Source organism: Squalius cephalus (assembly GCF_949319135.1).
Source record: "Squalius cephalus genome assembly, chromosome: 23".
Classification (NCBI taxonomy): Eukaryota; Metazoa; Chordata; class Actinopteri; order Cypriniformes; family Leuciscidae; genus Squalius; species Squalius cephalus.
In genome coordinates this window covers 30,923,165-30,946,927 of record NC_137144.1, presented here as the reverse complement: position 1 = coordinate 30,946,927, position 23,763 = coordinate 30,923,165, and the positions used below count along the sequence as shown (strand labels likewise).

The 23,763-nt window shown below is 44.0% G+C and overlaps 1 protein-coding gene across 1 annotated transcript in view; it reads right to left on the bottom strand.

The window, feature by feature from the left end:
• The window catches only part of LOC307151539 (NACHT, LRR and PYD domains-containing protein 12-like), a 51,118-nt gene that overhangs the window by 537 nt on the left and 26,818 nt on the right, over window positions 1–23,763 (bottom strand). The window contains exons 9-10 of the mRNA XM_079859640.1: window positions 9,937–10,110; window positions 161–331 (exon numbers count right to left, since the gene is read on the bottom strand). Of these exons, the coding sequence (XP_079715766.1) occupies window positions 161–331; window positions 9,937–10,110 (345 nt within the window). The remainder of the gene's footprint in view (window positions 1–160; window positions 332–9,936; window positions 10,111–23,763) is intronic.

The window sequence follows — 23,763 nt, the reverse complement described above, 5'->3', positions numbered from 1 at the left end:
GTCTGTCTGTACATCCTCAAGAATACAACTGCGATCAAAACAACTAGAAGTTGTTTTAGTTAGAGATGTGTGTTTTCTCTTTTTGGTTGTCAGGTATAAAACTTCTTTCCTCTGTGAGTGTTTCTTAAATCAATCATACAGCAGCAGAATAATGACTCACCACAATTTCTCCAGTTTACACCGAGGGTATTTTAGTAGAGCTGAAAGCTGCTTCACTCCTGAATGTGTAATGATGTTCTCACTCAGGTCCAGCTCTCTGAGTGATGAATTAGATCTCAGAGCTGAACTCAGATCAGCACAACCTCTGTCTCTGATACGACAAGATCTCAACCTGTGAGTCAGAGAAAACCGTAACTGTTAACTGTATTCAGAATACAGCTAAAATAGAGAATTTAGTTTTTTTCTCTTTTCTTCACCATAAAACAGCATAGTAGCATATGCTACTGATCCCCTGTGTGACGAATAAACCACAGTTTAACTCTAGAACAAGTAAATACATAATAAAATACAGAGAGAGAAATAAATCAGTTCCCTTTCGTTGTCACTCCGAGTTACGTCGGATGACGACGAATGGGGTTTCGCTTAGAAAGCCTATCATCTTCGAGTATATAAAAACGAGCCAATGGCAATGAAATGCCATGGGTCTGCGGAATTTGCATAGCGTAACTCCGCCCTACCCTGGGGGTATATAAGGAAGTGCGCGAGCAACATGCAGATATGTCTTCGCTGAGGAGCCAAGTTGATTACTTCACTCCACAGCCAATTCTGAGTTTTCATCACTGTTTCTCTTCGAGACGAGCCTCTCTCCAGGTGTTGGTGTGACAGCGAGTTCCAGCGAGTGCACATTCCCTGCTTATCTGTGCAGTGATTTGCCAGTGTGTGTGTGTTCTCTCCCTGGTCGCTTCAACATTTGCGGAGAAATCTCCTTTCTAAAAGAGCTTACACGGTGCACGTCTTTTTAAAGATGCCTCGCCCGTGTACTTCTGGTTGCGGTCTATTTGTTTCTGATTCTGATGGGCACAATCTCTGCCTTGTGTGTCTGGGTGTCGAGCACGCTAAGGCAGCGTTTGTGGATGAGTCATGTTCCCACTGTGGGAACATGCCCATCGCACGGTTACGGTCGAGACTCAATGATCTGTATAGTAGAGTCCCCTCATCCGCACCCTGATCTACGAGCTCCACAAGAGCTGGTACTTCGGCTGGCGGCCAGGGTGACCTGAGGGTGACGGTGTGGAACCAAGCGCCGACTATTCCACGCTCCACACTAGAGTTCTCAACGGGTTCTGCTGCGTGCAACGTGCATCGCGGCTCGCGGGGTCAGACCACCTGACGCCGCTGCGTGCACGCCTTTAGCCTGGACGAAGAAGATGGAGTTGCCGTTGGTGAAAAGAAAACTTGCCGCAGGTGAATTCACCGTCGCCAGTCGAGGAGTGGGAAAATCAGAGGTCTGGAAAGTGTTTGGAGTGGTGCTGGATTCTAATGGAAATTCAACAGGTTATGTGCAATGCTCAAAATGCAAGGTGCTGATGAAATATGACAGCAAAAAAACAGGGTCGTCCAGCCTGAGCCGCCATACATTAAACTGTGGGCATGATTCGACCACCACCACGACGCAGCAGCAGCAATCAATGACGAAGTTCCTTGCCAAAAATGTCCCCCTTAAAACAAAACAGGCAGTAACAGAAAAATGTGTTTACATGTGCGCCAAGGACATTAGGCCATTTTATTTTGTTCAAGGAGACGGCTTCTTAGAACTTGCACAGGAACTCATAAATGTTGGTGCAACACATGGCAGAGTTGCTGCAAGCTCTGTCCTCCCATCTCCCAACACAGTAGCAACACACTGTCGGAATTTGGCAGAGGAAAAAAGAGAAGAGCTTGCGAAGCAGGTGAAAGAGATCCTGAACAAAGGAGGAAAAGTGGGAATGTCTACAGATATGTGGACAGACGACTTCAGAAAGATTCACTATCTGTCAATAACGTGCCACTATGTTACAGAAGATTTTGAATTGATCGGAAAGAATCTGACCACGGCAATGTTTCCCGTGGATGAGAAAAAAACGGGCGATAACATCAAGAGGGAGCTGGTCAAGCTCTTGGTCACCAAGTTCGGGTTCGACCCACTGTCTTTAAAAGACATTGTTTGGGTTACAGACCAGGGAGCAAATGTAATTAATGCTCTCAGGTCATACACAAGACTTGACTGCATGGACCACGTCCTCAACACTGTCCTTCGCCATGGACTTGATAATGACGCACTGATGCAGGTGGCCCCTGACTTTGCTGAAACAGTGACAGCATCAAAGGCGCTTGTCAGGTAAAGTATCTTATAATATTATTAGTATCCTATTATAACCTAAATCTATATCTATAATTATTTTTTTTTTAAACCTGTACTATGGACCTTCCATTTTGAGTCCTGAATAAAGTTATTATTATTATTATTATTATTATAAGTCGCTCTGGAGTATGTCGCATCAGTCAAAAAATTTGTCATGGAGAGGAAAAAAAAACATGTATAAGACAGTCATATATAATAATATAATATAATAGGTAATGTAAAATCTGAGTCTTTAGTTTGTGTTTGATGATTATCACTAGGCTACTCATTTGTGTAACAGCAGCACGCTCTCTTATTGTCTCTATAGATATGTAAAGCAGTCGGGAATGACAGCGCAGCTCTCAAAGACCATCCTGCAGATGGTAGATACACGCTTCAGCACTGTGTATTTGACCCTTAAATCCATCAGTGACATTTACGCGGAGCTGCAGGACAAACTGGAAGCACGTGGAGAGAGTGACAGGATTGAAAAAATAACCCCCGACACTTTTGGCATGCTGGTGTCATTTTTGAAGCCCTTTTATGATGCTCAGCGTGAACTGGAGGGAGACAAATATCCCACACTGCATCTTGCGCTGCTATGGGTAGAGCGACTTCGACACCACTGCCAGCAAAATGCCAATGATACTGCCCAGCTGGCGGCTGTGCGTCAACGCCATGCGCACTGGTTGCAGGAAAAAATGGCCAAGTCTGTCACTGATCTCCACAAAGCTGCAACATTCCTGTGGCCGAAATTTAATCAGTTGCGGATGCTGCCCACTGACCAAAGGGAAAATGTGCAACAATATGTCAAGTCCCGCCTGTCAGCTGCACAGCAACCGGTACCCGAGGGCCCAGGTGAAGCGAGCCAGGAGACGAGTGCTTCATTGTCGGCAGCAGCACCGGCACCCGCTGCAAAGAAAACACCGCGCTTTGATGAATGGGAAAATGTATTTGGGGTCGGGGAGACCGAATCAGTAGAGGATGAGGTTGACAGTTACGTCCGCCAAAGGCCAACAATGACCGACGATCAGGACCTGCTGGGCTGGTGGAAGACCAACAGCACCGTGTATCCCAAACTGTCTCAGTTGGCACGGCAGGTGCTCTGTGTGCCGGCCAGCAGCAGCAGCGAGAGGGTATTCAGTGCGGCTGGCCGTACCATTGAAGAGAGGAGAACACGCCTCAGTCCATCCACTGTGGACGCACTACTGTTCCTCCATGATGCCTTATAAGCATACGATTATGTTTCAAAACTCTTCAAAAATTGTGTGGTGTGAAACGTAGCCCGCCCGCTGGTTGGGTACATGTTTGAGTTCTTTTTATTTATTATTGTGTGAAGATTTTATTTAAGGCATTATATAGCCTATTTATATATTTAAAGTTTATTGTTTCAGTTGTTTGTATTGTTTGTATTGTTAAAAGACGTGAACATTAAAGGTTGATTTGAATTCCCGTCTGCTGGTCATGATAATACGTGTATGAGAAAAAACAAAAAACAAAAAAAAAACGGCCGCGTCGGGCCGCGGGCCGGGTTCGGGCTGATAAGTCATGTTGATGTTTTGGGTTACATCGGGCCGGGCTTTAAAAGCCACGGGCCGGGTCGGGTCGGGTTTTAATTTTCAGGCCCGTTGAGAACTCTACTCCACACCCCCCTCTACCTCCGTGCAACCCGCGAGTGTTCCGAATGTGACCGCAGTACAGTCCTCTGACTTGCGACGAAGGTGACCACACGCTCCCTGGGTCAGGTGATGTCCACCTGTGTGGTCCAGGAGCGACACCTGTGGCTCAACCTGGCTGATATGCGGGAGGCTGAGCGGACCCGGTTCCTCGACACCCCCATATCCCAGGCTGGCCTCTTCGGCGGAGCAGTCGAGGACTTTGCCCAGCAGTTCTCGACTGCGCAGAAGCAGACTGAGGCTCTAAAACACGTCCTGCCCTGGCGGCCCGCTGCTCCGGGGACGCCCTCCTGCGGCTCCCGCCCCTCCCGATCAGCCCCAGCAGTCCACTGCTCCCGGGTCGCGTCGTGGAGGAAGCCGCAGGAAGGCGTCACAGCCCCCTCCAGCCCCGCGCCCTGCTAAACGCCAGGCCAAGCGACGTTCCTGAGGGTGGCTGCTCAGAGATGAGATCCAGTTCTGTGCAGGAGACGGTAGCAGGGCCGCTCCTTCCCCCGGTGGAGGGCCGGGGGAGAATCCTTGGTTTTCCCATTCCCGCTGCTCGTCCCTCGACGGGCAGCACCCTAATGTGGTTAAAGACAGAACTGACACACTCATCTCTGAGCACACAGAGTTCGCGGATGACAGCATACGCCGCCCACGGGCCACGCCCCTCTCAACCCCCTCTGTCACCAGTCCCCTGCCAGAGCACGCCCCCATGGGACGCTGGTCCTCCCCTGGCCTCCTCTGGCAGGATGCGGCAAATGACCGCGCCCCCGCACAGGGCCGCTATGCCACCCTCGCCTGGGCCGGTCATTCTGCCTCACTGCACCACCGAGGGTACGTCTGTGGTTCGTATGACCCCGCTGGCGCAGTTTCTGGGGGCCTGGCTAGAGCTCCCCAGACTGTCCCGCTGGGTCGCGAGAACCATCAGGCTTGGCTACGCAATTCAGTTCGCGTGGTCTCCACCCCGCTTCACTATGGTCGGTGGCAATGCCCCTGTCATGAGAGCGGAGGTCGCCACCCTACTGGCGAAGGGTGCGATCGAGACTGTCCCTCCAGCCGAAATGAGGTCCGGCTTCTACAGCCCCTACTTCATTGTACCGAAGAAATCCGGTGGGTTACGACCTATCCTGGACCTGCGCGTCTTGAACCGCTCCCTTCACAGGCTGCCGTTCAAGATGCTCATGGCCAAACGCCTTTTCGAATGCGTACGGCCGCAGGATTCGTTTGCAGCGATCGACCTGAAGGACGCCTACTTTCATGTCTCCATTCTTCCTCGACACAGACCGTTTCTTCGGTTTGCTTTCGAGGGGCGGGCATACCAGTTCGCGGTTCTCCCTTTCGGGCTAGCCCTGTCTCCTCGCGTCTTTACGAAGGTCAGCGAGGCAACCCTTGTTCCCCTACGAGAACACGGGGTTCGCATCCTGAATTATCTCGACGACTGGCTGATCCTAGCTCACTCTCGAGACCAGGTTTGCGAAGACAGGGACCTTGTGCTCCGGCACCTAGCTCGTCTGGGCCTTCGGGTCAACTGGGAGAAGAGCAAACTCTGCCCCGTGCAGAGGATCTCTTTTCTCGGTATGGAAATCGACTCGGTCGCCATGTGCGCGCAGCTTACGAGCGAGCGCGCGCAGTCACTGCTGACTTGTCTTTGTCAGTTCGAGGGCAAGAGTGCGGTCCCACTGAAACATTTTCAGAGGCTCCTGGGGCATATGGCATCCGCAGCAACGCCGCTCGGATTGCTTCATATGAGACCGCTTTAGCTTTGGCTTCGCGATCGAATCCCGAGGTGGGCATGGCAACACGGCACGCTCCGAGTCCCAGTGACTCCGACCTGCCGTCAGACCTTCACCCCGTGGTCGAACCTCAATTTTCTACGGGCCGGAGTGCCCTAAGAACGAGCTTCCAGGCATGTTGTTGTATCAACAGATGCCTCCACCATGGGCTGGGGTGCCATGTGCAATGGACATGCTGCCGCGGGCTCCTGGACAGGACCTCAGCGCCTTTGGCATGTCAATTGCCTCGAGTTGCTGGCCGTACGCCTTGCCCTGCACCACTTCCGGGCGTTGCTCAAGGGTCAACACGTACCAGTCCGATCAGACAATACCGCCACAGTAGCGTACATCAACCGTCAAGGTGGTCTACGCTTCCGCCGTATGTCGCAACTCGCCCGCCACCTCCTCATATGGAGTCAGAAGCATCTGAGGTCGCTTCGAGCCATTTATATCCCGGGACACCTGAACCAGGCGGCTGACGAGCTGTCTCGAGTTCGGCCTCTCGCTGGAGGATGGCGACTCCATCCCCAGTCGGTCCAGCTGATTTGGGATCAGTTCGGGGACGCACAGGTAGATCTGTTTGCCTCCCACGACTCGTCCCACTGCAACCTGTTTTATTCCCTGTCCGAGGGCACGCTCGGCACGGATGCACTGGCGCACAGCTGGCCGCGGGGCCTACGCAAGTATGCGTTTCCCCCAGTGAGCCTTCTTGCGCAGACTTTGCGCAAGATCAGGGAGGACGAGGAGCAGGTCATTTTGGTTGCCCCGTATTGGCACAACCGCACCTGGTTCCCAGAACTAGTACTCCTCGTGACAGCACTTCCCTGGCCAATTCCTCTGAGGAAGGACCTGCTTTCTCAGGGACGGGGCACCCTTTGGCACCCTCGTCCCGATCTTTGGAACCTCCACGTGTGGCTCCTGGACAGGAGGAGGTAGGTTTGAGTACCCTACCACCAGCGGTGGTGGCTACCATCACTTCCGCTAGAGCATCGTCCACGAGACATGTCTATGCGTTGAAGTGGAACCTCTTCGTCAGCTGGTGTTCTTCTAAACATCAAGAACCCACGAAATGCCCGATCAGTGTCGTGCTTTCCTTCCTGCAAGAAGGGTTGGAGCGAAGGCTGTCTCCCTCCACCCTGAAAGTGTATGTTGCCGCTATTGCCGCACATCACGACGCAGTTGATGGTAAGTCTCTGGGAAAGCACGACCTGATCATCAGGTTCCTGAGAGGAGCGAGGAGACTAAATCCTCCTTGCCCTCCTCTCGTTCCCTCTTGGGACCTCTCAGTGGTTTTAACTGCCCTGCAGAGTGCTCCCTTTGAGCCTCTGCAATCAGTTGAGCTTAAGTTCCTGTCAATGAAGACAGCGCTCCTGGTTGCATTGGCCTCCATCAAGAGGATAGGGGACCTGCAGGCATTTTCGGTTGACGAAGCGTGCCTGGAATTCGGGCCGGCTAACTCTCACATGATCCTGAGACCCCGGCCTGGATATGTGCCCAAGGTTCCCACCACTCCCTTCCGGGACCAGGTGGTGAACCTGCAAGCGCTGCCCTTGGAGGAGGCAGACCCAGCCTTGGCACTGCTCTGTCCAGTACGCGCCCTCCGTGCTTACGTAGACAGAACGCAGTGTTTCAGGACCTCAGACCAGCTCTTTGTCTGTCATGGTGGGAAGCTGAAGGGAAAGGCTCTCTCCAAGCAAAGGTTGTCTCACTGGATAGTGGACGCCATTGCTTTGGCTTACCAGCAGCAAGGTCGACCATGCCCCCTTGGTGTGACGGCCCACTCCACCCGGAGTGTGGCATCCTCTTGAGCTCTAGCGCATGGCGCCTCGCTAACAGACATCTGCAGAGCTGCAGGCTGGGCGACACCCAACACTTTTGCGAGATTCTACAATCTCAGAATTGAGCCAGTTTCTTCTCATGTACTCGCTTCAACTAGCCGGTAATAGATTCTGCTCAGGTGTCTTCGCTTGCTCGCCATTCCTCTCCACGGACGGGATACGTGCGATATTTCCTCAGGTGAGCCTAATAAGCCCTGAGTCTCCTCCAGCACTGTCGACGTCAACGCCAGAGTTATGCCACTGGCAGCTTTCGCGCTTGGCTATGTGCCTCCATGTGCATGGTTCCCCCCCCTGGGCGACCCCCACATGTGTATTTCCACTGTAAGCCTCTCTGAGCATGTGTCTTTCCCTTGGCAAGCCACCTTGCCACCCCTGGGGTTGAAATATTCCACCTGCGGCTGGACACCCCAGTGTTATTCCGTATGCAGCCCTTCGGGGTCATATGTGTATTCTAAGTCCCCCCCTTCGGGTTGGGCATGATTGCATATTTCCACTGAGATATGCTTCCCAGTGTACCTTGGTATTCCTGTGTTAAGTAGTAGTCCTTCGTCCGTGCCAGTCTCACGACAGGGAGCTCAGACTTACGCAGGGCACTGGAAGACAGTCGAGAGGTGATGTGATTACACTGGGAACCCCATTCGTCGTCATCCGACGTAACTCGGAGTGACAACGAAAGGGAACGCCTCGGTTACGTATGTAACCCTCGTTCCCTGAGTGGGAATGGAGACGTTACGTCTCCCTGCCACTTCCGCTGTACCGCTGGAACGCTTGAGTTCAGTCTCGGCTCCTCAGCGAAGACATATCTGCATGTTGCTCGCGCACTTCCTTATATACCCCCAGGGTAGGGCGGAGTTACGCTTTGCAAATTCCGCAGACCCATGGCATTTCATTGCCATTGGCTCGTTTTTATATACTCGAAGATGATAGGCTTTCTAAGCGAAACCCCATTTGTCGTCATCCGACGTAACGTCTCCGTTCCCACTCAGGAAACGAGGGTTACATACGTAACCGAGACGATTTCTTACATGGACAGCATTCACAGGATTGTGTAAATGTGTAAAATAGGTGATTAAATATGCCTGTGTAATATGAGCACAGGATGAATTTAAGAAGACTTCTGTTGGACATCTAGTGCATGAATGAATGAACAAATGAAGGAGAGACTTGGGGATTTACCTTTCTGTTATGTTGTATGTAAATGTAATTTCTGTCACATAATGTTTATGCAAATGTAACTCCCCCTTCCTGCCAATGGGAATTTTTATGGGTTAAGCCCAAGTTCTTTAGTATGATGGGTTTAGTTTAATTTGTGCTGCTATCTATTTTACTTCAAATCAAAAGGGAAAATTAAATGTAATTCAACACAATACAAAGAATTAACTCCAAATTAAATTTAATTAATTAAAATGAATTATCTGTCAATACTGGGTAAACAAACAAACAAAAAATATCTTTGATACTGTGTTATTCTTTTCAATAAAGCTTCTGTCAAGACAAAAAAATGTGTGTCCTTTTCTCTTTCAAATGAAATTCACATGTGAATCAACAATCAATAAAATCAAGGAGACAAATAAAAGTTTTCAAACAAATAGAATAACCTCCTAAGCCGGCAAATAATACTTTAAATACCCCTTAGTTTCTGTTGCAGGCCTGTTCCGCTGCTTGGGTTCGTAGAGGCCAAAAACACACGGCCGCTTCACTCAATTGAGCCAAAAAAAAAAAAAAAAAATTTGGGTACCTTTGCTGAAGATTTGGATCTATTAAATCACGATTGGTCACAGTCCATTAGGCTCCGAACCGGAATCCATCTCACCGTCGCACTCAACAGCCGTCAGCAGTTTGCCATTCATCCAGCGGCTCGGACGCTTACCAACACGATATCTCGCTCTGTTCAGCAGTGCACGGGACTCCAGTCACCAAAGTCTCCGAAATAACATTCGTTGTCGTTCTCCTTCACAACAAACGCGACCATAGACAGTTCACTCCGAATGTACTGGCTCGCCGCCAGTAGTTCGTCTGTGCATGTCTATGACGCACTTTAAATAAACTCGAACTTCGCTGTCACGCTTAGCCAGCAGTAACTCAGTTCAAAGTCCACTCTAATATCCTTGAGATGAACTATAATGCATACATTTTTACACACAATTCACACTTTCCAGAGAGTTGTCTCGCCGACATCCCACAACTGTCTTCATTTCTATCTCGTGCATTCTCTGCCTCTCCTTCCGCTTCTCGTCCCCCTTAGATCTAAAACCTCTAACAGATTCCCACCTGGGCTACACAAATGTACATTACCTTAAAGTCACTGAGTGTTTCTTAAATCAATCAGCAGCAGAATAATGACTCACCCCAGTTTCTCCAGTTTACACCGAGGGTGTTTTAGTAGATCTGAAAGCTGCTTCACTCCTGAATCTGTAATTTTATTCTCACTCAGGTCCAGCTCTCTCAGATGAGACGGGTTTGATCTCAGAGCTGAACTCAGAACAGCACAACCTCTGTCTCTGATACGACAAGATCTCAACCTGTGAGTCAGAGAAAACCAGTTAAAAAAAACAGCACTAAACAAAGTAAATATGATTTCAGCTTTTACCACCCTTGTTTTGTATATACAAATGTAAACAAAACCTGACACACACATCACTTTTATTACATAGCTTCACTAAAGACAGACACACACATTTTATATGACTGTACAGTTGGTAGTCAACCAGAATGCCTATTACCACTGCAAGAAAAATAAGCCAGTCCCATTTCAAAGTTGTTCGCGATATGACCACCAGGTGGCGCAAAGGTAAGTGAAGCTGATGTCAATTAACAGTAAGGATGAAATACTACAACTATGGTAATTTCCAAATAAGCCTACATCAAACATGAAAAATCAAAACAAGAGCTATTGACATTTGCTGTACAGTAATGAAACAAAGAAAGATTTGGTGGAGTTGAAACTGCATTATAAGGTTATAAAGTAATAATTTTACTATTAATTAAAGAAAACTTGGTTAATGTTGATTAAACAAACAATCACATAAAAGTTATAGGGCCCTATCTTGCACCCAGCGCAATTGACTTTGTACAACGACGCGTGTATCATTCCTATTTTGCACCCACGCACAGCGGACTTTTCCCTCCACAGAAGCACGTCGGTTAACTAAGAAATACACTTGTGCTCGTGGGGCCGGTTCAGCGCAAAGAGGAGGCATGTTCCGGCGCAAACTTTCCTTCATGCTATTTTGCAGGTTTAGAAAACAATTCCGCCATTGACAAAAAAAAAAACAGTTTAAAGTCAGTGGCGCGTTGCGCATGTTATTCGTATGCTATTTTAAGGGCGCATGCTTGGCCATAATCAATGTAGCGTGTGCACAACGCGCATACACTTTGATTCTCTCATCTACACACAGACGCAGCAGTTTTCATTTTTGCCAATCATAGCCTACATTATTATGATAGATAGATAGATAGATAGATAGATAGATAGATAGATAGATAGTTTATTATAAAAGCATACATCTAGCTTACACATTTACCCAAAATTATCATGCACCTGTTTAACCGAAGTTAATTTGGGTGTGTTTCTCCATCCCCAACGTCCCTGACGAGAACGTCGCTCTCCTCGGCTGTGAACCGCTCCTGGCAAATCTGCCGTTATAATATCAACCCGCCATGGAACAAGCGCGCCTGCTCTTAAAGGGAATATGAGATGACGCTCTGATTGGTTTATTTCACGTTACTGCCCAACCACACCTATGAATAATGAAGCTATTTACCCTTATTAGCTGATAATTCTGATTATGTTCAAGATGGACAAATTTCTAGCATAGCTCTCTTCTGAGAAAACCTAGCGTTCAGGTGTTTTCAATCTCATCTGAAATGAGCAGTGTTGGGGTAATGTATTAGTAACATGCATTACGTAATCAGATTACTTTTTGATCTAACAAGTAAAGTAATGCATTACAAGTCACATACATTATGTAATCACATTACTTTTTTGATGTCAGTGAAAATTACATTCTAATAATACAAATACATTAATTTACAGTCAAAATAAGTTACAGCAAATTTAAGTATTTTCAAAAACAACATTCACAGTATAAGTATGAATTATAGCTGAAAAATAGCCATTGATGCATGACGTCCACTATAGTGGACAGATGATTAATCATAATTTTCTCCCAATCTAAAATCAAAACTTTGAAAATGTAACTGTGATAGGACTCATTAGATGTCGTTTGATGCTGCTATATATTTTTTTTTACCTACAAGAGTCTCCTAGGATAGAAGGAATGGGTGGATATTCTGGAGCAACTTGGCATTTCTGACTGACTATTGGCCATCTTGGTTTGGAGGGGGAAAAAATCGAAACACAATGGCTTGCCACCTGGTTGGAATGTATAGGATGATGAACCAGGGTCCAATGAAGAGGATGATGTGCAACTATGCCATCAAATCCCGTGCAAATAGAAAAAAATGCTTTTTTAATAGCTGTCCACTGTAGTGACCACTATGCATGAAAGGGTTAAAGGGTTAGTTCACCCAAAAAATGAAAATTCTGTCAGTAATTACTCACCCTCATGTTGTTCCAACCATGTAAGTCTTTCGTTCATCTTCGGATCACAAATTAAGATATTTTTGATGAAATCTGACAGATTTTTCACTTTAGGCTTTCAGAGGGACCCAAACTCGCCGGCCCAGAATAGTTATTAAAAACATCGTTAAAATAGTCCAAGTGACTACAGTGGCTCTACATTAAGTTTATCATGCGACGACAATACTTTTTGTGCGGAAAAACAACAAAAATAACGACTTTATCCAACTATTAGTGTTCTTCAATGTGGGCCTCTGACGAGAGTTCACGGGAGCGCCAGGACGCATGCGCGAGAACTGAGATCACGGCGTTCTTCTTCTTCTACTACTTGTTACTGGCTGTTCACTCCTTATGAGTATTACCGCCATCTACTGTACTAGATGACGTCCCGACATTGCCGGAAGAGCAAAACGGTCTGTTTATAAGCAGAGGAAGAAGACGCGCGCTGTAGGCTATGTAATATTGGCCATATTGGCCTTCCGGTTTGAGTGCACGCTGGCGCACCTAGTTGCCGCTATTCACCGGTGAATTTTTAAAGTTTTAATGTTTTGATTGTCTACTTGTAATACTGGACTGTGGATTTTCACTCATCCAACCATTAACACTTAGTTTATTTTGCTTTACCGTGAGTGAACACGTATTTACCTCCGGCTTCTACTCTGCTTTGCTTCTGTAACTGCTTACTATGTGGACCAACGCTATTCACGTTTGGTCTGCACTCATCTGGACTCTATCAATAGTCCTTCACCAACCTGTTGCTGGTCTGCACCAGTACACAGCCGCCGAGCTCCTCTGGATCCGCCACCTACCTGGATCTCGACCGGCTTCACTGCACCTCGATCCGGACAGCGCGCTCATCTTTTCCGCCGGAGATACATCCACCGCGGGTCACGTAGGAACCTTCACTATGAAAACTCCACTGCAATTAAATCCTTTTGGTCCACTTCTCGCCGTCGTCCTCATAGGAATTCCAGCCGGGCAGCTGATCATTCCTCGTTGGCCAGCCTAGCCAGGTTAGCTAACACCACTAATGGATGTGGCAACACTACCGTCAACTTTGGCTTCCTCAATATCCGCTCTCTCACTGGAAAGGGTCGTTTCATCCACGATCTTATCAAAGATCGTTATCTTGACTTCATGTGTTTATCTGAAACTTGGCAACAGCCAAATGACTTTTCCCAAGTTAATGACGCTACTCCTCCGGGGTTTGTTTACCTTTGCAAACCACGCGGTTCTCGCGGAGGAGGTCTCGCGATAATTCATCACGAGAAGTGGAAAGTCTTGCCAGTGTCTGTTCCTGATTTTAATTCTTTTGAGTGTTTGGTTTTTAAATTACACGGACCAACCCCAACGATCATCACATCAGTCTATCGTCCCCCTAAGCCACACAAGGACTTTTTGCTTGAATTCTCAACATTACTCACTCACCTATCTACACTCTCATCAAATGTAATAGTGCTTGGGGACTTTAACATACATTTGGACAATAGTAATCTTCTTCTCACTAAAGACTTCTCATCCTGTCTGGACAGCTTTGGATTTAATCAATACATTAACTGTGCAACTCATTCCAAAGGCCACTGCCTGGATTTACTGTGCTGCTCTGGACTTACTCCTCTTAACTGTGCAGTTGATGATCTTCTTATCACTGATCACTTCTTCATTTCTTTTAGTGTCATACTTCAGCTCTCCTCAACCAAACCAACCCGGTCTATTTCCTTTAGGAATATCAAGGACATTAACCCTCTGGGGTCTGAGGTGTTTTTGGGGTCCTTGAGATGTTCTGACATGCCCTGACATTTGTGCTTTTTTCAGTTGCTTATAAAACATAGTAATGGCAAAAAAAAAATTACACACTATTTAGCACAAACAGGGCTACCATAATATGTGAGCAACAAGAATGTACATGTCTGCATTTTTGAGAGAATAATGTTTATGCGTGGTTATTGAAAAAACTAAAAACTAAAGTTTCTGAAATAAGACCACAAAACACACACTAAATATGTGCCAATAAGACTTTTGTCTAATGGATGTCATCGCCTAGTGTTTTTTCTTCAAAATTATGTGAAAATCACCCTGCCTAATCCTTCACATAACACAATACATTGATTTGAATTTTGCAAAGCACTTTCTGTTTGGAAAGGCAATATTCGAGTGGGCGTCGACGTCGATCATGCATATGTAGTGGTTCACACCTGAGGACCGCATACTTAATTAGCCATTCATTCAGGTGAGTCACTGAGCCACAAGAATGCAAGAGCAACAGTTGGAAGCATCTCAATTCTTTTTTTATTTTTCCACATATTGTGCTTGCAATTTGGCCTATAATAGCCAAGGAAAACATGTAATTGTGCAGTTAATTCTCATACTGTATTTTCAGTTTTGGAATATTTATCCTCTCCCCAAATTTGTCACTAATAAAACACAATAAAAATTATTTAAAGAAAAGGCTTATATTTACCTTTTAATAGTTTGTTTACATCTACCTTGTAAATATTTAAATAAACAACAATTCAAGTGTAATCTTTCTTTGTACAAACTAAAGTATACATTTTATCATACATATTTCAAAGTTAAGGATTTGATTGATTATTTGATTATTTTTGACAAAAAAATTGGCAAATAAAAGCTTATTTGAGGTGGCAGATATTTTACAGTAAAAATGTATAATCTATCCAAAACTAATCAACGAAATGTTGTCTTTCATATGTCTGTAACATAGGTCTTTCATTTTTATTATAAGGAATATAAATTCAGACGCGAGTCAGACGCGGATACTGTGTTTGTTTTAGGCTCGCGCAGTCTTCACTCGGACGCACGCTTCAATCCGTTGTGGAGACTCTCTTTTCGTTCCAGTGAAATTACAAAACAAAATACACACAAACATGTGTGGTTGTATATCAGGCAGAGGCCTGATATACAACCACTGATAAACATAATCTGATTTGACAAAAAAAAAAAAGTATATGAGTGCGGATTCGAACTCAGAACCTCTGACACGCTAGGCAAATGTTCTACCACTAGACCACTTGAGTTCACGTATTTACTCATGTGAAAACTCAGTGTTTACTCGGCGTGATCAATTCGCTCTTGAAAATGCTGCCGTTCGTCTGAGTTACAATCTTCCTCTGAGGAAAAGCCAAGGTGAGTTATTCCTCGCTGTCCAGAATCATCTGAAGAGCGTCTTTACCGGAGAAACGCGCCATCCTCTCTAAACGCGATGAACTATCAGTGAATCTGATCTGATGAAACTTCGTGTTTTCAAGGCATTGATCGGGGGGCGGGTGCGAAGCATAGATTACCTAAACTATTTACCATGTCAATAGCGCCGGGGGCGGGGCGGCCTCAGTTCATTATAGAGATAATTAGGCAGAAGGAAAAAACGGTACCTCTCCTTGCTTTCAAACGGATTACATGAGTTGAAAACATTTGTTTTTTTTATTAATTACTTCATTTAAAAGAAGAGATTTCAAGCTTCATAAAGACATATATCACGTGCCTGTGTGAGAAGTATTCGCTGAGTTATGATTCATTTTCGGACGCGTTTCAGAATGGACTACACGGACAGAGAGAAGGCAGAACTCGCTCCGTGATTATTTTTCTTAATTTGGCAAAAAGCACAACACTTTGTTTTTATTGTGAGTATACAGAATAAAAAGAGTATACAAAATAATACACATTTAACAGAATCGATTGATGTATGAAACTCCTATGGAAAATCAAAGTCAACAGAGTATTTATGAGTTTCTTTTACACTGATAAAAAAAAAGCGAGCTGGTATCGCCGGCGATACCGCCGACCTCAGGGGGTTAACCCTGATACCCTCTGGTTGCTCACTATAATGATTAATTAGCTCTCATTCTAAACTCCCTTGCTCCAGTTAAAATTTGTTCCGTCTCTTTCACTCAGTCTGCTCCCTGGTTCACCCCTCAACTCCGGATTCTGAAAACTAAATCCAGACTGCTTGAGCGCCTCTACAGAAAAACTGGTCTTACTATTCATAAAGAAATGCATAAAGCTCATATGGCTCACTATAAGGACTCAATCGTACAAACCAAATCACATTACTACTCTGGTTTAATTAACTCCAATAGAGGCAACACTAAGTCACTGTACTCCATACTCAATAAGATTCACCAGCCACCAGACTACCTTCCTTCACATATGTATTCCACTGCCACTTGTAATGCCCTCCTGTTATTTTTTAATGATAAGATTCATAACATTCATCGTCATATCAATCCAAATATTCTTCCCACATCTTTATATGATCCTCCCCAACCATCACAATTATTATCCATCTTCCAACTTCCCAGTCCCTCTGAAATCGCAGAAACAATCCGTAAGCCAAAGCCTTCTACCTGTCTGTTAGACCCCCTTCCCACTAATCTGGTCAAATCTTGCCTCCCCTCTCTGCTCTCCCTTATCTCCATCATCATACATGCATCTCTTACCACCGGTATTGTTCCTTCCCTTTTCAAAACTGCTGCAGTCACTCCAATACTTAAAAAGCCTGGTTCAGATCCAAACATTTTTAATAATTTTTGTCCCATTTCTAATCTACCCTTCATCTCCAAAGTTTTAGAAAAAATAGTTGCTGCCCAGCTCCACACTCACCTCACCCACAACTCCCTCTATGAACCCTTCCAGTCTGGTTTCCGTCCACTCCATAGCACAGAAACTGCCCTCCTTAAAATAACTAATGATCTTCTCATTGCAGCTGATTCTGGTTTATTATCCATCCTGGTTCTCCTTGATCTGAGTGCGGCTTTTGATACAATTTCTCATTCCATCCTCCTCCATAGGTTATCCTCCATCGGCATTGTTAACACCTCTTTTCATTGGTTTCAGTTATACCCATCAGGCTGCACTCAGTTTTACTCCCAGCCGTCAATCTCACATTAATAGCATCACACGGTCAGCTTATTTCCATCTCCGTAATATCAACCATCTCCGACCCTCCCTTACCATTTACTCTGCTTCCATCCTTGTTCACAGCCTGGTTACATCGCGCATTGAGTACTGTAATTCTCTTCTTTTTGGCCTACCTCACAAAACCCTTCGTAAGTTCCAGTTGGTTCAGAATTCAGCAGCACGTGTTATAACTAAAACTCCCTTTTCCCACCACATCTCGCCTATTCTTCAACAACTACACTGGCTACCAGTTCAACACAGAATTGAGTTCAAAATTCTCCTGCTCACCTATAAGGCCATTCATAACCTCGCTCCTCCTTACATATCAGATCTCCTTCATGTTGTCACCCCGTCCCGCTCTCTCAGATCCTCTTCTTCCACCCATCTTTCTGTTCCCTCTGTCCGCCTCAGTACCATGGGGAGCAGAGCCTTCTGCTGCTCTGCACCCAAACTCTGGAACTCTCTTCCGCCTCACATTAGGAATATTAACTCGCTCACAGAATTCAAATCCATACTCAAAACTCACCTGGTCAAAATATCTTACTTATTGTGAAACACACATTGTCCTGTTTATTTGTATTTGTGCCATGTTTTATCCTTATTTTTGCTTGTTTGTTTTTTATTTATTGTAATCTCAGTTCTCGCGCATGCGTCCTGGCGCTCCCGTGAACTCTCGTCAGAGGCCCACATTGAAGAACACTAATAGTTGGATAAAGTCGTTATTTTTGTTGTTTTTCCGCACAAAAAGTATTGTCGTCGCATGATAAACTTAATGTAGAGCCACTGTAGTCACTTGGACTATTTTAACAATGTTTTTAATAACTATTCTGGGCCGGCGAGTTTGGGTCTCTCTGAAAGCCTATGGAGGAGTGAAAAATCTGTCAGATTTCATCAAAAATATCTTAATTTGTGATCCGAAGATGAACGAAAGACTTACATGGTTGGAACAACATGAGGGTGAGTAATTACTGACAGAATTTTCATTTTTGGGTGAACTAACCCTTTAATTCGTGATCAGCCTCGTTAAGGTGAATTCAACAAGGCATTCTGTTGTTTTTAAGCAACAAAGGCTAAATAATTTGTTACAGATTTTTTTGTAATTGGTGTGGATGACATGCAGTGACATATACAGTATTATCAGCTGTATGATGTGTTTCTACACTGAGGGTGTTTCTACACTGATGTGACTGTACACTGCACAGTTAGGGAGACTAAATAAACTTGTTAAAAAGAGATCCAGCGCATCCACGAGAGAGAGGCAAAGAAAAGCGCCTGTTCTTAATTTATGTTGCTTTGTACTGTTTTCATTTTGTACTGTTTTAATTTTACATAACAAAGCTGCAATTTCTCTGACAATACAAATTTAAAATATCGCAAGAATAAGATTCTGTATTTCTTATTGTGCATCGCAAAGAAATCTTCCTGTTCTTTCTAAAATATTGGAATCTTTAGTTGCTACCCAACTTAAATCATATTTGCACTCACATAATATTTTAAATAAAATGCAATACGGGTTCCGGTCGGGACACAGTACAATATCCGCCACTTTAAAAGTCATGGATGACATCAAAAAGGCTATGGACAGTAAACTTAGCTGTGTTTCTTTGTTCATAGACCTCACAAAGGCGTTTGATACTGTGGACCATCCATTATTGGTTAATACCCTGCTGAGAGCTGGCATTGGATGTAACGCGGTCAAATGGTTCCATAGCTATTTGACCAATCATTCACAAATGGTCAAATATGGCAATGATTTGTCAAACCCAGTCCTTGTAACTAAGGGTGTTCCACAGGGTTCTGTTTTGGGTCCCTTGCTTTTCCTAGTTTATATTAATAATGCTTGTGATAATTTTAATTTTTGTAAATATCACCTCTATGCAGATGATACAATTCTGTATTCCTGTGCCCCCACAGCTAAATTAGCTTTTTCAAATCTACATGCAGATTTCAATACCCTGCACCATGCCCTACTAGATTTGAAGCTGTTGTTAAACCCACATAAAACTAAAGTTATGGTTTTTCAAACTGGGCGAACAAAGCTACCATCCTTCTCCATCAAGTCACTAGATGGAATTTGTATCCAGTCTGTAGATAATTACAAATATCTGGGATTTTGGATGGATAAAAACCTAAACTTTAAATATCATGTTGATTTTCTTGCAAAGAAATTAAAATTCACATTGGGTTTTCTGTATAGACTAAAGTCCTGTTTTTCCTTGGCTTCAAGAAAACGTTTAGTTGTTAGCCTTTATCTGTCACAGATTGATTATGGGGATACTATTTACCAGAGGTGGGACAAAGTCATTGTTATGCAAGTCACAAGTAAGTCTCAAGTCTTTGCCCTCGAGTCCCGAGTCAAGTCGAGTCAAAGATGAGGCAAGTCCCGAGTCGAGTCAAAAGTCAAAGCCAACAAGTCTCAAGTCGAGTCCAAAGTCCTACCATTTTAGTTTCGAGTCATTTCAAGTCCTCTTACCACAGAAATAAAATGTATACAAATCATGTACGTCTGTAAGATTTGTATTTATTTAAACCTCTTTTTATACTTTGATTTATAATCAAATACAGTAAAAAACAGAATTTTATTTTCACAAAAAATGCTTGTATTTCAACAGCATATTGCACTAGAACAATGCACAGCATGCAGCTTCAGTCCTGTATTGTATTAACCTCATATTGCAAAACAGTTTAACTTTCAAATAGACATGGGTCGTTTTAGCCTAAACCTTTTTAAACATGTCATCAATAAAATCCTCACTCCTCAAAATTATCACTTCTGAAAAACTGGACCAACCTGATAATATAATTGGAATGCGTGTTGCAGTGCGTATGCGGTGCAAGACCAGCACGCGAAATAGTGCTTTCACATATGCTGCGTTTGCAGTGCGTGATCCGCGGCTGTACCACAAATACATACTCACTATTTGTATTTCAAATCCAGAAGTTATTAGCATCTTTTATAAAAAATAAAAAAATTGTCAGCATTGCGATTCTCTTTGTACACGCGTATACACTCTTTAATAGACGTATTCACGTTTAAATACAATTTTAAACAACGTATTATTTAATGCATTACTCTTATATAATTATATATTAAGTTGCTCAAACAAGTGGTAAAATATTTAACCATGTACTTATATTAAAATCGCATAGCCTACATTTTAAATTAACTCATACTCTTTCTTTTGCATAATTTAAATCTTTATACAATAAATCTCGCATGTCACAAAGAACTTGTTTTTCCACCTCCACGAATGAGACGAGTGTTATGTTGCCTTGTTGAAATATGTATTTTCCCTTGATTAGGCTACCCCGGTCTTACGTCTCAGCATTGCGATTCTCTTTGTACACATATAATATACACTCTTTAATAGACGTATGCACGTTTAAACACAATTTAAACAACGTAGGCCTATTATTCAATGCATTACTTACTTATATTAAGTTCCTAAAGCAAGTGGTCAAATATTTAACCATGTAGGCTACTTATATAAAAAAAACAGCCGACTCTCATGCCTTTTATTTTATATTTAAATTAATACAATAAATCTTGCATGTAACAAGGAACATGTTTTTCACCTCCACGAATGAGACGAGATTTGCTCATTATGTCGCCTTGTTGAGGTAAATTGTAGTTTTCCTTGCTTTACCCTGGTCTTAAAGTGAAAATAGTATTTAATTAAATACATTTATGGTGAGATTACTACATTTTATTTAATTAATCACATTTATGGTGAAATTACTAATTTTTTTGGTCAATCTGTGTTCATTTTGACCACGAAACATGCGCTGTCACTTTAATTCAGCGCGTGCAGCACATGTGCAGCACAGCAGAAATAGACTCGGTGCGGAAACGATCGCGGCACTGCTGTATACGCACCGCACCTGGAACGGATCGACGGACTGCAACCGCGTGCAGTGTGAAAGCTCTAACCTGTTAACATGGGTACGGAAAAAAATACGCACCCGCTGGCGCATACGCACTGCAAACGGAGTATGTGTGAAACGGGCGTTAGATGCTGTCGAATCAAAACAACGTGGGACTACAGTGATTGGATGTCGTGCAGGCAGCGCGCGCGCTCGCTGCATGCATACAGGTGGTGCACATTTTTTTCACAGATGCAGATAAACTGAGAGCGGCGCGGCCATGTGGACATTTTTCCCCCCAGTTTTCATGGGAAGTAGCAAGTCTTCTCGAGTCAAAAGGCGCAAGTCCAAGTGAAGTCACGAGTCATTGATGTTAAAGTCCAAGTCGAGTTGCAAGTCTTTGTACATTTTGTCGAGTCGAGTCTGAAGTCATCAAATTCATGACTCGAGTCTGACTCGAGTCCAAGTCACATGACTCGAGTCCACACCTCTGCTATTTACAGATTTGCCTCTCTGTCCACCTTGTCCAAACTTGACCCCCTTTATCACTCTGCTCTCAGATATATCACAAATTCTAGTTTCAGGACACATCATTGTTTACTTTACAGTTTGGTAGGATGGTCATCTCTGCATTTGTCAAGATTTGTTCTCATGTTGTGTGTGCAAACACATGGCCTGTGTTTTAGGCTATGTGATTGCGTTGTCTTGTGTTGTTTACCACGCCCCCTTGTTCTCCTCGTTAGTCTTGATTGTTAATCTGTGTCACCTGTGCCCTGGTGATGATGTCTCTTATGGCTCGTTTCCACTGAGCAGTACGGTACGGTACGGTACGGAACGGTACGCATTTATTTGCGTTTTCACTATCAAAAGTTATAAATGGTACCAAAATGCCGAACCGTACCGTACCACTTTTTAGGTACCCTTCCACTGGGGTACCTAGCACAGTGGAACGGTACTAAAAGGTGGAGCTAGACTCACTGCAGGACGTTGATTGGTTGACAGAGAATCGTCACTTGCGCGTGCTACAAGGGCAATGACAACATAAGAAGCGCCATTTTTTAATATACAGTTTAATATAATACTACTGTTACTGTATCACGAAATGTAATTTTAAGAGTTTTTCAGCCGAGAATATAGTTGTTTAAAGCTCAAATCTGTGGTTTATTTATAAAGATGATTATTTTTTTCCCCGGTTGTGAGATCCATGCGTTCAGCGGGCGCTCGGCGCTCATGTTTCCCGGCTGGATGAGCCTTTCCTCGGCTAGTCCTCGGAGTTTGTCGCTGACTCCGACGGTAGTGGTTAAACATAAGATATAATTCGTTTTGTGTAGACCTAACGGGCGATCTTTGGTCTCGTGAATAAATAATGAGTTCCCTGTCAATCGTTTTGGCTGAGGGCTAAGTTTAGTTTCATATTAACGTTATTTGTGTTTAACTTTACTTGTAATGTTAGACTAGAGCGCTGCATTTGGATATTTGACTGAATTGTTTGCTTTATTTCTTATTGTATAGCTTCTTGTACTTTACTTAAACTTTTATATGCTATATAAAAGGCTATTATTGATAAAACTGAAATTTTACAAAAAGAAATATGTCTTCTTGTCATTTTTTATTACAAGATTATCACTGATGTTTATTGCAACATTTGTACAAATGCATATATTGCCTGGAATATGTTTATTTTATTTATTTTTTAAACGAAAAGAGGTAACGTTAGATTTGCGTTTTAAATTTCGTTTTGTTAGAAATAGAATAACGTATAACGTGCAGTGAATAATCAATATGCGTTGCGCATGAACCACATTTGTGTCCCTATAATGTTTAATTTATTTAAATGAAAACGAAAAGAGGCAGAGTGGTGTTTTATAACATAATTCGTTTTATTGTTGCTTAAAATGTACATACAGAGTTTAACAGAGATACCCGGAGTAGCAGAGCGAGCTGAGTGACGCTTTTAAGAACGCGCTGTACCATGTAGAAGTCGCACATGGCAAGTACAAACTTTGCGTAGGCTACTTGATATTGAGAAAAGCCTAATGTCGGCGCTTGTCTTCTTGTGACAAACATGTCGAGGAGCAAGAACAAGATCTGCTGTATGTCATCCATTGTAGTTTATGTTCTTCACGCGAAAATGACGTCGATCGAAACACCACGCCTATCAAGTAAGGGTACTGTTGGCAGTGGAAACGCTAGCCAGATTATGGTTAACAGACCCGAACCGTACCGTACTGTCCCGTACCGTACCGTACTGCTCAGTGGAAACGAGGCATTATTTAAGGTCCTTGTGTTTGTTACTCAGTGTTTATTCGTTTTGTATCTGCATGGTCATCCTGTTCTGTGAGCTGTTTATTCCTGTGATCGGAGTTTGTATCCTGCCTGTTAATTCTAGTCTCATGTTAATGTCGAGTTTATTAGTCTAGTCCTGTCAATGTTCGTTTGCCCCCTCGAGGGTCTTTGTTTTCTATCTGTTTAATAAATCCATGTTTTTATTTATTACTGTCTGCATTTGGGTTCATATCCGTATATCGTGACAGAACGAACAAGCCATTTTTTGAAACCAGCAGACAATGTCTTTTCCTGCAAGAGGCCAGTCGAAGGACCACGAAGAATGGTGGCTGACGCTAACCAGTGACATGAAGGGAGGTAAGACTCCGTTTCCTCCCCAAGGAGAGGAGTCCCTGGAGAGATATGCCCAGAGGGTGGATGAGAAGAGGAGATTCATGCCAGAAATCCTCCTAAACTCCTTTTTCATCGCGGGTCTCAATGCACCTCCTCCTATGTGTGAACGGGAGGGGCTGATCCGACGCCCGTTCAG